Consider the following 16,467-nt stretch of genomic DNA (forward strand, 5'->3'; position numbering starts at 1 on the left):
TTAATAGTAAACATTTGTTTCCATTGGTATCCATTGTTGTGTATTTTCCTAATTCTAGCTAAGTGTATAATGCACAAATATGCTTGTTGACCCATTACATGGGTGGGTATGCCTCCAACCTAGAGCAAATACACTTTTAGAGATTCCAGAGTGCTATTGGTAGATTTGAGTACTGCTCATTTCTGAGCTCAATATGACATTCCTCCTAATGGGCAGGCTGATCACTACAAAAAACAAGAAACTGCAAGAACGAAAATTATAAAAGGTGCCTATAACTTAAATAATGTGTCCAGTGTATTCATTTTCTCAAACCACTTCCTGGGAGGATCTGTTTTAAACACAAAAAACCCTGAACATGTCAGCATAATATTGTCAAAATTAACCAGTTTCGTTCAACTTCATTGCCTATTCTTTTATGGCTAAATGCACAGAGACACTGTACCATGTTAACAATCATGTCCTTTTCTTTGCTTTGAGCAGTTTTACTCTGGGCACCGATCTCCTCACATTCCATATAGGTTATTGCACCTGGTATGGACGCATGCACGGCATTTAGCAGGGTACGAGCAACAGGATGCACACGAGTTCCTCATTGCTGCATTAGATGTGCTACACAGACACTGCAAAGGTAAGGCTTGTACTAGCACGTCAATCCACAAGGAATAGTGAATCAAAAAACTGTAGAGGTCTCTTTTTCAGTGGAGTAAATGGTCTTCCACACAGTATTTTCCCTATTTAGAAAATTCCTTTTTAAATGTGTTTTTGGCTTTCTCTCGTACATCTATCAAAGAATACCCACGTTTAGAGAGAGTGCGCGCACATACTGGTTTGAGTCACGAGCTTGCCCTTTTCCTATTGGTTATGTGAGTCAGTATCTTGTCATTTAAATTGCCATCCAAATTCTATTTATACTTGAGGTATTTTAAACTCTTACTCAGTGCATCAGTGAAGTACTGACTAAACACACAAAAGGAGGCCAAGTAAGTGTCCAAGACTGTTTTGCTTAAATATTACTGTACTTTATTCGTGGTACACCGCATCTTCACAGCGTTATAAATGAAAGACCAAATGGAACCTTTACTTCAAAATGATTAAGTCTTGATACATTGTCTCTCAATCTTATTAAAGTTATAAAGTAGCCAAGTTTTTAATGGTACAGATGTTCATTAGCACATTTTTAAAGGTGAACTAACAAGATTTTAAGAGAGTGTTAAGATACAAAAATCTATGAATTGAAGAGAATATACTATATAGGTAACCTTGTTTATCCCCCAATTAGCTAAACTATATACTATATAAACTATACTACAATGTCACTCATTGTATTTAGATACATGAGGTGTTATTCTTAAAACAATATGCTGCTGCTTTAAATGCTAGATTCTGTTATTTTTTAAGTTGTAGAGCACTGTAGGTTTAACCACTACTTGTTCAAAACACCTAAAATGAGTTTTGATGTTTACAAAAGAAGGGCTATTAAAGGGAAGAATACTACAGCTTCCCTGAAACTTCCTAATGTCTGACTTCTACCCTTGCATAATTACGGAATGCAAGTTTGAATATCCTGGGTAATTATAGTGAATGTATTTGTTCAAATTCATAATAGAGAAGGTCTCTTCACAAAGAGAAGTACTTGAAAAAGAGAATGTTTCTGTGTGCATGTAAAAGTAGCAGCCTTCTTTTATAATTCTGGATATCTGTCATTTGGTGGCAATTTATAGAAGTTTAGTACGTTTCATGGAGCTAGCATTAGAATCTATTGCTTACAAAGTTGTATCTGGACTTTGGCCTCTCATTTTATGCTTTTGCTGAAGAAACAGTCTGCAGACTTAAGTCTGCATCTTGACACATCTTCTGTTACCTACAAGCCACTTTGTTTCTTGGGCTTTTATTGACAAGTCTAAGTGAGAATGGTAGCTTTCTCCCTGAAATTATAATGAAAGCTTGCAGCTGAAAACAAAGGTCCCTACACTCTTTTGAAGTTTAATATTAAAAAGTATCTGAAAATATTGTCAGCTGAGAGTCAGGTATGTTACTTAAAGCTACTACTTATGTGATAAACCTTACAAAATTAGCTCTAGAATAAGCCTTCCAGAAGGTTCCCTCACCCGTGCTAGAACCTCTTCATCAGGTCAACCCATCACAGTTTTCCCTTTCTGATTTCTGTGACATCTGACCAAACAGTGAAGTACAGTGGCTGCACAGCTCTGCTACAATGCTCAGTGGTATCAGAGGATATTTAAAGTATTAGGCTTCAGAGCCAGTATTTCCTTCATATGAATGTGGGAACATTTCACATCTCTCTTGAGCTTTTTCGAGTTCTCGGTAAGGTTCCAACTACACTTCACATTTTACTAAGTTGTCCAGTGCTACCTTTAGGTCAGTCCTGTGTAACAGCTACACCAAGATTTGGTGACATCCAGGCAGGTAGTTGAAAGTAATGCTGTAAATGGTTGAATGCAGATGACAGGGTTATGATATCTTTACAGTCAGAAGGTTTTTAAAGCTCAATTTCTGCAGAAATGGAGGCAATCTTGTGGGATGGTATAGGTTTGTAGACGGCATCATTTGAAAGATAAATGGTATAGTCAGGTGGTGGTTGAACTATTTGAGTCCCTGCACAAACCAGGATGCTAGCGTGGACACATTTTAACCTGTTTCGGGAGGAAATCGGTTGTTTAGTTATTTAATGTGAAATATGTTATTTAGCTTTGTAATATGAAAGCCTACCTGGTTGTATAAATTTATGTACAGGTTGGACCTCCCCGGTCCAGCAACCTCAGAACCTGCCCAGTCCCAGAGGAGGGAGTTTTCCAGACCAGGGATGGTCGACCCCTCTGCTGACAGACCACAGGGTCTGTCAATAGATTGCCAGGCTCCCAGGTCTGCGGCCAGCCCTGGGGCTCTCTGGTCCAGGGGCTCTCTGGTCTAGCCAGCAAGAGTCCCAACCAGAGAGGTTCAACATGTACTCATAAGATACCGCTGCTAGTGAGATACTGTACTAATCAAGTATTCCTCCTGTGCCAGTAGTACACATTCAGTTTATTGGATAGACAGAGCTTTAGAGCCTTCTAGTTCCATAGAAAACTTCCTCAGATATCACCAAACTACATTTTATTCAGGAGCCTCTGCTGCTGGGTATCCTTTTGTCACTACTGACCATCAATTTGGAATCCCCAGTGTCTTGGTGCCTTTGTGCTGAAAGCTGCAGAATCACTCAATAACTACAGCAAGGGGTGGTGGAGCTATCTGGTGTAAATTAACCTTTTCTCTCTTATCCTTAGAGTTGCCAGATACTTTCACAAAAAATACCAAACATGTCCAGTATTTTCTGTTTTGACTTTCTGGGCAAAAACTGGACACCTGGCAACCCTACTTATCCTACTCTCTTCCCAGCTTCTTAGAGCTCTCTTGGTTTCATCCTGAGGTCAGAGGGATGTTTGGGAATCTTATGGCTCCAACCCATTTTGAACCTGAATAGTAAACTATAGGCCACCAATATTTAGTGCAAGTCAAAATTAAAAGTTACAGCCCTGTTTCAGTCCCAGTACACACCAAAGCAGCTAAAGGTCCATATCTAGGCCAGCCTGCTGGTCTTCAGGAAAAGTGTGCTGACCAGTGTGGATTTGTTTGGGCCCCAACCTGAAGAGAGGCACTGATTTTAAGTTACTCTTTCTCTCCACTTTAAGTGGGAAGGAGAATAATGAAAGCGTGCAGTTATCTGGCTAAAAACTACATATTCTAAAGCTATGCAGAAGCCTGCCAGATCCCTGATAGAAGACAGAAAAAGTCTGAAATAGGGATGTTAGCATGTAGTTGTTTACACGATTAACTGATAAGCCTGGGGTTATTGGTTAATTCTAATGACTACACTCACTATATCAGAGACAGCGGGGGTGGGAGGAGAGCCAGCTTTTAAACTGGCTTTCTGCACGTGCCAGTTCCACAGAGCAGCCTGCCTCTCCACTTGCTGCCTCCTACAGAAAGAGCAGCACGGTGCAGGGGGAGACACTACCTGCAGGAAGTGACTCTAAAGCCGGCTACCCACACATATCGGCTCCCGCGGAGCCACCTAACCACTGCATTGCTGCCCCACAAGCACCAGCTCCCTCCTGGCCCCTCCCCCACGTGTAAACATGTAACCACTAAAAAAACTAGCAGTTACGCGTTTATACAAATACACGTTAATTAACATTCCTGCTCTGAGCTGTTTTAATTTATGCTTTGTTTCCCATAGGCCCTTAATGTTCTTGGAAACAGAATAATTTACCGCCATGCTCCTGATTCACTTACCCATGTCAGGGATCTGGGCTTGTATAGAGCCTTTATGCCAACTCTGCACTGGCTAGGAAGGACCTTTAAGCAGGAGTATTCTCAGGGGTCTGTTTTTCCCCCATTTTAAAGCTCCCTTCTGCTGCTGGAGTAGCATAAAAGTACCTTAGAGTAACTAAGGGTATGTCTACACAGCATCCTAAACTCAAAATAAGATATGTAACTTGCACTATGCAAATTGCATATCTTATTTCGATTCTATTTTGAAATTTGGAATTTGGCACGTTTACACAATGCCAAATTTCAAAATAATGCACTATTTTGAGACATCCCTTAACCCTTGTGGAATAAGGGTTAACAGGGATGCTGAAATATTTCAAAATAACATGCGGCTTGTTAAGATGTGGGGTAGCTATTTCGGGATACTTCTAGTATTTCGAAATAGCCGTGCAGTGAGAGGGGCATCAACAGCCTGTGCAGATCCCAGGGCAAGGGGGGGCTGCTCCGTGCTCATGGAAGGGATGGAGCATCAGGCAAAAGAGGCAAGGTGGGGGAGCCGGTGCTCCATGCTACTCGGAGCATGCCTTGCCAGTCCCTCCAGCCCTCAGAGCCACCCAGTGCATGCAGCACAGTGCTCCAGTGGTTATTTAAAGTAGCAGCGGCAGCCAGGAGCCCCAGGTTCCTTTGACTTGCTGGGCCCTGGAGCAACTGCCCCTGTTCTCCCTCCCCTGCCCATCGGTAGGCCCGGTGACTGAGAATCAGGCCCACTTGAGTAGCACCCCTGTCTTGTATGCTATTCCTTTCCGATGGGCCAATCCAAAAAGTAGCATTCATGTGTTGGGGAGAGAGCAAGACTGAACTCTTTCCAGCCAAAAGGATGGATAGGAGCGCCTCTTGGGAGGAAGAATCGTCATATTTTTTTTTATTACTACTCTTCCTTTCCTCTACTACAAAATATATACTGCTCTGCCTTGAAAACAGGTAATCCAGTAGCTTCATGGTGGCACTGACCCTTACCTGACGTTTCAGTGGTACGTTGTTTAAATTCTCTCCGTAGTATTAAAAAAATCTTAAATGTTCTCAGCCAGATCATGTGGGTTAATGGCAATGCACTTTGTGTCCACATGTGTGCCAGGCATCACTAGCCAGGGTAATTTTAATGGTTAAGTTATTATGCATTGTCATATCTGGGTATTGGTGGGCCACTTTCACCACCTTGCTTGCTGATGATGTTCAGGCTCGTTCCTCATTGGATCTTATCTCAACAGATCAAGTGAATTGAAAGCTCAGACTGCCTCAGGCTAGCTGGGAGAGCTTGGTCCCTTTTCCCACCTTGTACTTTATTTGGTGGAGGAGTAAACTATATATTAGTCTACCCATTGGCATGTGTCTTAAGATGATGCATTTCAGACTTTGACCTCCAGATAACCATATATGACAGATTCATTTGTAGACCTTGAAGACTTGAGCTGAACTAAAGAAGGTATAGAAAATGTGTAAGGCAGCTATTTTACCTTAATGTCATATGTTTTTATACAGTTAGTTAGTAAACCATATGTAAAGGCATTGTTTACCATTTCTCATCCCAGTATTTGATGTGGGATTCTCTGGAATTTGCAAATGTCTACAGTTGTATTAGAGAAAAATAAAAATATATAATGCTGCTTTGCCTGAAAATTGTACCGTTAGCTTTTAGGTAATATCATTCTAAACTTAATTACCCCTTCTCTGAAAGAAATCAACCCCCAAGAGTACCCATCCTACAAGCCCCCCTGAAAAACGGAGTTGGTAACATCTGAACACTTTTCTGGGGATGTATCCCAGAAATGGTATAGCACAGGGCTACTCAACTTTGGAAGCCTTGGGGGCCACAATGATACGCACAGCACATGCCAAGGGCCACAACTTAAGTGTGGTTGCATATACATGCAAATATATATGCAAATATATGTAAATAGCTTATTTCACACTGACGGGCATGAATACAAAGATTAAGGCAAGACTACACAACATGCTGGCTCCATTTAAGTCAGTTCTGCTGAAATGAATAAAATGCAATATTTACCTGATTTCCTCCCATATGACAGCACTTTTAATGAGCAATGACAGTCTAGGAATTTAACTACTAAAACGCATATCAACAGAATACCATTATATTCACTACTTTTTTGTTTTGGCTCTCACCTGCAGACTGCATGTTGAGCCCCACATAAATTCAAACTGCACCACAGGCCGCACAGAAACAGACCACGGGCTGCATGTTGAGTAACCCTGGTATAGCAGAACTCAGAGAAACTAAATATGTACAAATTATCCTTTCTTCTTTAGGTCTTGGCTGCACTTGAAAGTTAAGTCAGAGTAAGGTAGGGTGTGAATCTAAAGCATAATAGTTAGTCTGAAATAAATTCAGGTGTATATTTCTTAATCCCAGAATAAGGGAGTCCACATGTGGAGTTATACTAGAATAGTTCCATACGTAGACCAGCCCTTACATGCAAGACCACAATTAAAGGTTGAAATTCAGGCTTGCCTATTAGAAGAAAGCTCCCACTGATTGACTTTTCTTGTTGCAAGGACACCTCCAACCAAGTAGCAAAGAGCAGCACAGGCACAAACTGGGAGCAGCAGATCGCATGCCTGAGTCACTAAAAAGGAGGACGTAATGAGCTATCGGATGGCCTACAACAAACTGAGCAGATTGAACAAGGAACAAAAGCTGGTCACCATTACAGTAGTTGCATTTTCAAAGTGCAATAGAATGCCTCATACAAAAATTAAATTAAAAAACCATTACTGCTTAGATATTAGTAGGCCAGTCATTTTTAAGAGCCATTGTCAAAATTGACAAGTCTGATGTTCAGCCTAGTGTTATATAATAGCTTCTTCCGAATCAGGAGAAAATATCAGCAACCTGTCTCTTACAAAGTTTGCCACATAGCCAAGAAGTTTGGATTCTTAGTGACATATAGCAAATCTGGATTTGCAGATTGGAATGCACTACTGTCGCATTCTTCTTGACTGTCCAGTTCTTGTGACCAAGAGGGAGAAATTTGCTCAACTTCTAGGCTTCTACATTTCTTATAAATTTCACTCAGTACTACCAGCTTGTGAGACTGTAGCTTTTCGACAGAGTTATGGAACAAGCATCTGTTCATAGCACATGTTACTGAAGTTAAGCTGGAGTATTAATTTCTGATGTGTCCCTTTTTTGGTAAAAAATAAAAAATCGAAGGTTGTGAGACAAAGCATCATGAAACCTTTAAAGAAGTGCCACATTCTGGAGAAATATAACATGCAAATACTACTATAATGCTTGCAGATATTTGCTTTGTTTTTTCTATCAATATATCTAGTATGTTTGTGAAGGAACATCAAATATACTTAAAGGAACTGCTACTACTGGTGAACTGTAACTGTTCTCTGTTTTCCAAATTAAAGAAACAATTACACTGTTAGTGATTATAGAATGTTTACATTTAATCTAAATCCAAGCTGTTTAACATTGGTGGGGGACACCTTTATGATTTAATCAGTGTAATTTGCATGTGCATTTATTCAAGCAGTCATGAGGTGTTTTTATTTTAAATAAACCTCTTACCTACTGTGGCTGATTTCTTTTACAAGAAATCGCTGTTGTACCTACTGTTGTTTGTTATGGTTATTGCATAAACCTGTGCAAATAGAGTTTACCATATGATATGATAAATACGCTGAATACAACCTTAACTACAACAACACAATCAGTTGCAGCAGCTAGTACATATAATATCTATAGCCAAGTGCGAGGAGGTGGTGCTATTATTTTTTCCTTCTTTCTAACCAGATGTCATGGGAAATAATGTGAATGGGTAATGCCCTTCTGTTTAGCTGTGAACAAGCTTGCAGGATATTCTTTTGAGACCCCCTCATCACTGAGCCTAATTGACTTATGTAATTGAAAAGGGAGCATTCTTATTCTCCTGTGGTTAGAAATGGCTGTCTATTAAAGTATGCAGCAGGGACATTACCTGAGAGCCAATGAAAATGTATAGAGCCTGTTTCTCCCCGCTCCAAAACAAGCAAAGGGGAGAAAATCAATTTCAGATGTTTGGATTATAGTGACGTAATTATCTGTATGTGTCTTTAAAGGGAATTGAAATGTAAATTTAAAAATAAAGATAAAATATCTTCAGATCATTAATAAAATCCATGTGTAGTCTTACAAACTATTAATGGCCTTTTATAAAGATGAACATTCTTTAAGAATTGATTAGGTTGACAAACTTTGAGCATGACTTAAACCTTTTAAAAATGCTGAAGGGCTTAGGTTCAAGAGGATGTTAACTGAAACCTGTATTTTGGAAGTCCTCATGGTGGGACTTTGTTCATAAAATTCCCATGGTTGGGGTGGAAGCCACTTTCAGCTGAGAGTGCTTTGTTCTAAAACAAACGCTAAAACTAGATTGTTATTGTATGTGCAACTAACTTTAAAAAAAGTTAGTTATTTAAGCCATTTGTTTCTTTCTTGCAAATGATTCCTGAGTATATTTTAGTGGCCGGTGGTCCTTGCAAGGCAAGAAGCTATAGAATTTCTGAGAGCTTCTCTGAACCATTTAGGATATGATGACCTAAAATACCTCAGTGCAGCTATGTAGTTCTCACTCATCTCATTTATTTCATGTTAACACAAGATGGAACTTTGTCAGGGTAGGTATACACCGGGGGCAATGTCAAACTAATGCGGGGGTCGGCAACCTTTCCAAACTACATCAAAGTTCAGAACAAATGGTTAACAAAGAGCCAGTATGAGACTATCCATTTGCATGACTGAAAACATACAACTTAATTTTAGTGATAATTGACATGATTAATAATAGCATAAAGGAAACATTGTACTCACAGATTTTAGTTAATGGGACTTCTGCTGCTGGTGGTTCAGTTTGTGGATATGAAGGTTCAGGAGTCAGGGTTGGGATGGATCAGATCTCAGGGCAGGAGAATGGGGTATGTGGAAGGTGCAGGAAGCAGGGCAGAGCACTTGGGGTGGGAAATAGAGTATGGGGGGGGGGGGCTTTGGCTGGATTACCTTACCAGTCTGGGGCTGGGCTGCTGCACCCAGGCAGTAGTGGCTGGACTGTGGGGCCTGCCCCAGGATCAGGGACAGGGACAGGACACTGCGGACAGATGGGGGTTGAGCCCCAACTGGGCCTTGTTGGCCAGGCTTCATTTTAAATAAAGTAAAATATGATGTCCAATACAAAACGTTTCAACATTATCTTTATTTGTGGCAGGGGTGGGGAACCTTTTTTGGGTCGGGGTCACTGAGCCAAGAAAAATCAGTCGGGGACCATACAAATGAGAAACAAAACAAAAAACACCCTCCCAAAAAAAAACCAAACTTCACTGGTGTGGTCCCCAACTCACTCCCCTTGTGCTCCCCTACACTCTGGGGTGGGGCCAAAAATGAGGAGCTTTGTGTGTGGGACAGGGCTACCAGTAAGTGGGATAGGGATGGGGGTGCAGGATGTGGGGGAAGGTGGGGTGCAGGAGGAGGTGAGGATGTGAGGTCTGAGGGGAAGAGAGGATGCAGGAGCAGGCTAGGAGTAGGGTATCTGGCCAGGAGGAGGGGGCAGGAGCAAGCTGGGGGTTAGGGTTTCAGGCCGGGGAGAGGGTGCAGGAGCAGGTTGGCGGCAGGGTGTCCGGCCAGGGTGGAGGTGCAGGAATAAGGGAGGGTGCAGGAGCAGGGTGGAGAGTAGGTGTCTGGCCAGGGGGGAGGGTGCAGGAGCGGGCTGGGGGTGCAGGGTCTCAGTGGAGGGAGTGTGTGAGGAGGCCACTTACTTGCTTTTGTGCCCTGCACGCTTCCAGACTCGGCCTCCTGCTGCTCCCATTGGCCAGATTTCATTCCTGGCTCCACTTCTTCCCCACAAGCCAGATCCAGCATGGAGCCTTGGGTCATTCTCTCTCCCCCCTCCCACCCTCCGCACGGCAAGAAGCCGGTGCTGGCACTCCAGTTTTGCAGGGGGCTGCAAGTAGGTTTCAATAAAAATACCAGAAACACTTGACATTACATCACAATCTACATTACATCTTATTTAGAAAATACCGGACATTTATATTTCCTTAATTTGTTTCCCCACTGAGCCGTAGGTTGCTGACCCCTGAACTAAGGTATGCAACTCCAGCTATGTGAATAGCGTAGATGGAGTTTACATATCTTAGTTTGAGTTCCTGTGGAATCTCCACTGTGGGAGGTTGATGGGAGAAACTCTCCTATTCACTCCCCTTACTCTTTTCATTCCTCTTGGAGTACTGAAGTCCATGGCAGCATGATTTAGTGGGTAACCTTCCCTTCCCCTCTCCCCCCCCCCCCCAGGAGATTGATCCCCTCAGCACAGATCTCCTGGTAAGTATTGTAGACAAGGCTTCAGTAAATCCATTTATATTTTCAATAATTCTCCATAGCTTCAGTTTAAAAATGTGTTGCTATTAGCTTATTGTAAACAGCCAAACCTAAAATAAAGTACCTTAAATGTGACGAATTTTTTCTTCTTTTGTGTGCTTTTAAATTGCTCTTTTGTCATAGTGATGGAAAGATTGTTTTTAAAATAGCTGTGTTGAGAAATGAGGACTAGGCCTCCTTAGTATTTCATTTCTAAAACTAAAATATAGTCTAAACTAATCTTTAATGTTTGCACTTTTTTTTAACTGGGTAGATACAGGGAAACCTGACAGAAACTTAATATTAGCTGTGCTAGCCCCCTCTGTTACATTAGGATTTTGAAAGATTTTTCAAAACTTACTTTAGGAACTAGTTCCCAGCTGGTATGAACTGACTCGCCCATGTCTGGTGGTGGTGTTTCAACAGCAACAAAAACTCCACTGTAAATGTAGGATAAGGAGTTTGCAGACTTGGATTCATCCTCACAACAAGCTTGTAAGGTAGAAAAGTAAATGTATTATCTTCTTTCTAGTACAGTGTTTCTCAAACTGTGCTCTGCAGAGCCCCAGGGCTCCATGAGACATCTCCAGGAGCTCTGCGAGGTTGACAAACTGGAAACATCGATAGGTACAACACATACAATCAGTGGACCGCTGGGGCTCCGTGTAAATTTTTATGCATGTAAAGGGCTCTGGAGCCCAAAAAGTTTGAGAACCTCTGTTTTCTAGTAATAGGGAAACTGAGGCACAGAGGCTAAGACTTTCCAAAGCTAGAAAAAGAATGTGTATCAGAGCAGAGATTTGTAGTTTGGAGTTCTTGGTCATCAGAACTGCATTGTGATTGTTTGACCAAACCTTTGTGATTGCTGCATTCAGTTAATTCCATTAGGGTCACAGTCATAAAGCAAACTGCTGTGCCTCCAGCGCACATGTTTTTGGCAGCAGTGCTTAGAAGGTGGATATGCGCTTTCACCTAATGGAAAGCAGAGAGGCTTCAGTCTCTCCATGAATAAGCTTGAAGCAGACAGGACTTTACCTAATGCTCTCTGGGAGCCTAGAGTACCTTGCATTTTGTTTTTTTTTACTGATGAAAACTTCAGAACTCAAGGACAGTGTTTATGAAAGGCCAGGGTATAGGTACCAGATTGAAGGTTAATGGAGCCTTAACACAACCTTAGTCTTTTGTTCTGGGAAGCTGATTAAGGAAGCATTGTTAAAAATAGTCATTATCTTCATCTCTGCATAATCTGTCCTCTGAATTAATTTAAGAAAATAATAGACGCTTGTGTGCTAAACCTGAGTGGAACTTACTGCTTCTGCGACAAAGGTTGCCCATTTATTCCACTGTATATGCCACTCGATGGCCATGGTAGTGGGGTTTCAAAAGTGATTTGCATTAACTGCTTTGGCAGCATCTCTTTGCTTTGGAGCCAATCCTCATACCTGACCCAGTGAAGCAGATTTCTCTAAAGCAAGAGCAGGCTATCTCAAGAGTAGAATTGAGATTAGCTGGCTGTTCATGTTACCTTAAAGCCTCATCTCTGCTGAAACATTAAATTGCATTTAAACTTTTTGACACAGTATTTTGTATTCCACCAGCGGTACATTCTTGATCCCTGGTTTTCTTAAACATACAGTGGGTATGAGCTTCCACACTGCCCATAGGAACTGGTTGGGCACATATAAGTATGTATTTACAACTATTTCATTTGTTTTCCTGCAGGTGACGACAATGGGAAGAAGGCCAACAACCCCAACCACTGTAACTGCATCATAGACCAAATCTTCACAGGCGGACTGCAGTCTGATGTCACTTGTCAAGTCTGCCAGTAAGTGTAATTTGGTTAATTCTGCACTCAGAAGGGATAGGTATGATTCACCAGTTCAGCATCCAAAGTGGGTCTTTTTTTTTTTCTTGCATCAGCACCTAAATGTCATAGATCAAGATACACTGAAAAATCTGCCTGGAAAAATACCACACGTTTATGGGATTTTGCATTTTAGGTTAAAGTGTTATTGGGCTACCAAAACTTGGTTAATTTCAAAATTAATACTCAAAAGATTTTCGAGGCAAATTTTATTTTCCTAGGGAATAGTCAGCTGTACCAGTCTTGAAGCAAGAGCGCTCTTGAATGCAGCCACGTTATTATTTTTCTTCTAGTCTGAGCCTTAGGTTTTGGTGGCAAAGGTTTCTAGAGGACTGGCTTAAGGTAAAATTAAATCTTGCTGTAGGAATAACTGAGTATCATGGGGACTAGTGTGAAATGTGAGTATTTGTCTTTTGGATCCAGCTGGTCTTGATTAATAATAATTTGTGATATCAGAATTTTTAATAAAATTAACAAAGACAAGATGGGAGTTAAAGAAAAAGTCAAGAGGCTCAATGCATAAAATTAAGTTTTGCAGTTTGAAATTAGTGTCCCTACATGTGGCCTATTTCTTCTTTTGAACATTTCGAACAGCTTGCACTGAGAAGCTGAATGAAAGTGAGAAGTTGTAAACTAGGATCTTTAGACTGAGAGAGATAGTATTTAGAGCAAGGGTGGGCAAGAGGCTGCCAGCAGGCCGGAATCAGCCCGCAAAGCCACCGGATTTGGCCTGTGGCTGCCTCGCTGGGACCCTTAAACACAGTACAGGCAGTCCCCGGGTTACGTACAAGATAGGGACTGTAGGTTTGTTCTTAAGTTGAATTTGTATGCAAGTCGGAACTGGTACATATTGTAGGGGAAACTCTAGCCAAACATTTCTCCAGAGCTCAGTTTTATTCTCCCACACCTCACTTCCCTCAGTCCTTTATTCTCAAGCTGAGGTGTCTGCTGAGAAAAGCTGCTCCGTGTCTCCCTGGTCTGCTCGGGGGGGGGGGCGCTAGCTCCGCGTCTCCCTGGTCTGCTGGGGGGAAGCAGCTAGTGCGGGGTTGCCTCACCCCGTTTGTAAGTAGGGATCCGATGTAAGTCGGATCCATGTAACCCGGGGACTGCCTGTATAGCGGCAGCCGCTTTAAATGAGGCTGCTCTGTTCTGGGATCACGGAGGGAGGCTTTGTGCTCTGCCCCGCCCTCAGCAAAATCTCTCTGCACCCATTGGCCAGTTTCCGACCAGTAGCAGCTGAGATATTTTGCTCGTGTCAGGGGCAGCCAGTGTAGCCTCCTCCCTCCCTCTCCCACACTCCTTCACACTTCCTGGAGTAGAGCCACATGGAGCAGCTTGGGTTCCTGCAGGGCTGCTGCCTAGATAAGCACCTCCCAGCCAGAGCCTGCCTCTGGCACCCCTGCTTTCTTCCCTTCCCCCCCACCCCCCAACTACCTGCCCCAAGCCATCACCCAAACCTTTGCACCCCCTTCACCCAGGTCACAACTCCCTCCCAGACCCTGTACCCCCTCCTAGAGCCCCTCCCTCAGGCCAGAATCCTCTCTTGCACCCTCCTGGACTCTGCGCCCCAAGCCTCTGCCCCAGATCACAATCCCCTCCACCCAAACGCCCTCTCAGACTCCACACCTGCTCCTGCACCCCAGTCTCATATCCAGAGCTCCCTTCTGCACCCAGACCCCAAAGCTCTCGGAGCCCAGACTCCCTTGGTAGAAATGCAGCCCTTGAGCATTTGCCAAAAATCTTGGAGTGCCCCCCTCCCATTGAAAGTTATTGCCCACCTCTGATTTAGGGAAAGGAGGTGGCCAGAAGAGCAGATAAAGAGCATGTACAAAATAGTCTGCTGTGAACGAAAAACGTTATCATTTGGAAGCAGGAATCATGTACAAATCTGAATTGTAGAAGGAAAGGTTCAAGGGAATGGAAGTTAAAGCTTTCGGAGGAAACCCTGCAATCATCTCTAGCCACTGGGTCTGTCTACCACTGACTTGTAGAGAAACATGAGCAGGAATATAATGGAATTTCTGGTATTCTCTTACGGTCTCATTTTCCAAGTGAAGTGGCAGATTGTTGTTTGAACCCTAGTTCCAACTAGCATACCATTGCATATGAAGAGTATTGGGAGGGGTTGTTTTTTGTTTTTATCTGAACACAGCTAATGCAGCAGTTAAACTTAGGAATACCGTAGCACTTTCATCCGAGGATGCACCTTGGAGAAACCCTAACCAGTTGGTTCTCAATCACTGAACTCCATTAAGTTTTAGACTGTAGCAAATTTGTATCCTGCATTGAAAACCTGCAATACATTTCCTAAAATCTATGCATCTGACAAAGTGGGTTTTACTCACAAAAGCTTATGTCCAAATAAATTTGAGCCTTTAAGGTGCCACACCTTACTGGTTTTGCAAATACAGACTAAAACAGCTACTCTTCTGAGACGTCATCTACGCTGCGAGATCTTCCGGCCAAAAATATGCTAATGCAGGATTCATTTGCATGAGTCGCAATCTCATTATCATATTTCCTGCCGTTTCTTTTTGCGCAAAAAGAAGCTGTGTGGACGGGGGGGTGGCAGCGCAAAAAAAGTCCACACTGCTTCTTTTTGCGCAAAAAACCCTTAAGCGAAAAGAAGTGGCAGAAAATATGCTAATTAGATCATGACTCATGCAAATGAGTCCTGCATTAGCATATTTTTTGCCAGAAGATCTTGCAGCATAGATGTAGCCTGAGACTAAAATCTGTGGTTTTCTTTGTGTTTTTAAATGAATCTCTATGAATGAAATTGGCTATATAAATACAGTACTGAGTTCAGCTGCTTTGTCATATATACTTCACAGAGTCTCAGTGTCCTAAAGGGATGAAGTATGCAACTGGTTGCCTTTTCCATGAAATGTCTAGTTTATGCCATATAGTAAGTCATGTGTTTTGGACTGTTACTCCTTGGGTAAAATACTAAACTCCTTTCTTTTTCCTAGTGGTGTTTCCACAACGATAGATCCGTTCTGGGACATCAGTTTGGATTTGCCAGGCTCCTCTACACCATTCTGGCCACTGAGCCCAGGCAGTGATGGCAGTGTGGTGAATGGGGAAAGCCATGTATCAGGCACCACCACGCTCACGGACTGCTTGCGAAGGTACAAAATGTAGTGAACAGAACGGAGATAGGGGAAATAATCCTGCTCCCTTCTGCTGTCCACAAAAGAACTAATAGTGATGAGCAAAGCAAACTAGCAGCGTTTTACCACAGCGGTATTCCTCGGCCATTTTGTAACACCTAACGTACTTCATTTTGTTGTGCCTGGTGTGGGTTTCTTGGTTGGTTTTGATAGCTTTACAAATTGTGACCCCAAGCAGTTGCTATCTGATTATCTATTGGTTGTATTCTATGAGAAAAAAGAGGCAGCAGCATGGGATGGCACTAGGCTCCCTGGGAGTGGGGCCAGGAGTGCACTGGCTGCTGCCCCCGGGGACTATAGAAAAGTCAACTAAGCACTAAGAATTCATGCGGTCACTCGACTATTCTATTATCCGCTGTCTAACATCCCTACTGTTTCAGCCTCCTGAGGCTTAAAATAGTTGGACAAGCTCCTGAGAGAAGCTTCCCAGCCCAGTGAGTTGTACATTTACTGTTAACATAGAGCATATCGCCTTGTTAGGCGTGATACACACTCTGCTGTAAGGTAGACACACACAAGTGGACTCACAGAGAAAGCTGTAAAATAGCCATGGGAGAGAGGGGAAGAAAAATTAATGGAGTTCTCAAAACTGGGTGCAATTTTGAATCAGACATATAGGCTACGTCTACACTGGCATGATTTTGCGCAAGAATTCTTTTGTGGAAGAGTTCTTGTGCAAAAACTCTTCCAGAAGAGAGCGTCTACACTGGCATGTGCCTTTGCCCAAGAGATGTGCT

General features: G+C 42.5%; 1 protein-coding gene across 3 annotated transcripts in view; it reads left to right on the forward strand.

Moving 5' to 3' along the window:
* Positions 1 to 16,467, forward strand: part of USP22 (ubiquitin specific peptidase 22) — a 205,709-nt gene that overhangs the window by 172,797 nt on the left and 16,445 nt on the right. For all 3 annotated transcript variants that reach the window (XM_075899711.1, XM_075899712.1, XM_014575259.3), the window contains 3 exons: positions 481 to 628; positions 12,413 to 12,518; positions 15,530 to 15,688. In XM_075899711.1, coding sequence (XP_075755826.1) covers positions 481 to 628; positions 12,413 to 12,518; positions 15,530 to 15,688 — 413 coding nt within the window. The remainder of the gene's footprint in view (positions 1 to 480; positions 629 to 12,412; positions 12,519 to 15,529; positions 15,689 to 16,467) is intronic.

Source organism: Pelodiscus sinensis, chromosome 16 (genome assembly GCF_049634645.1).
Source record: "Pelodiscus sinensis isolate JC-2024 chromosome 16, ASM4963464v1, whole genome shotgun sequence".
Lineage (NCBI taxonomy): Eukaryota > Metazoa > Chordata > Testudines > Trionychidae > Pelodiscus > Pelodiscus sinensis.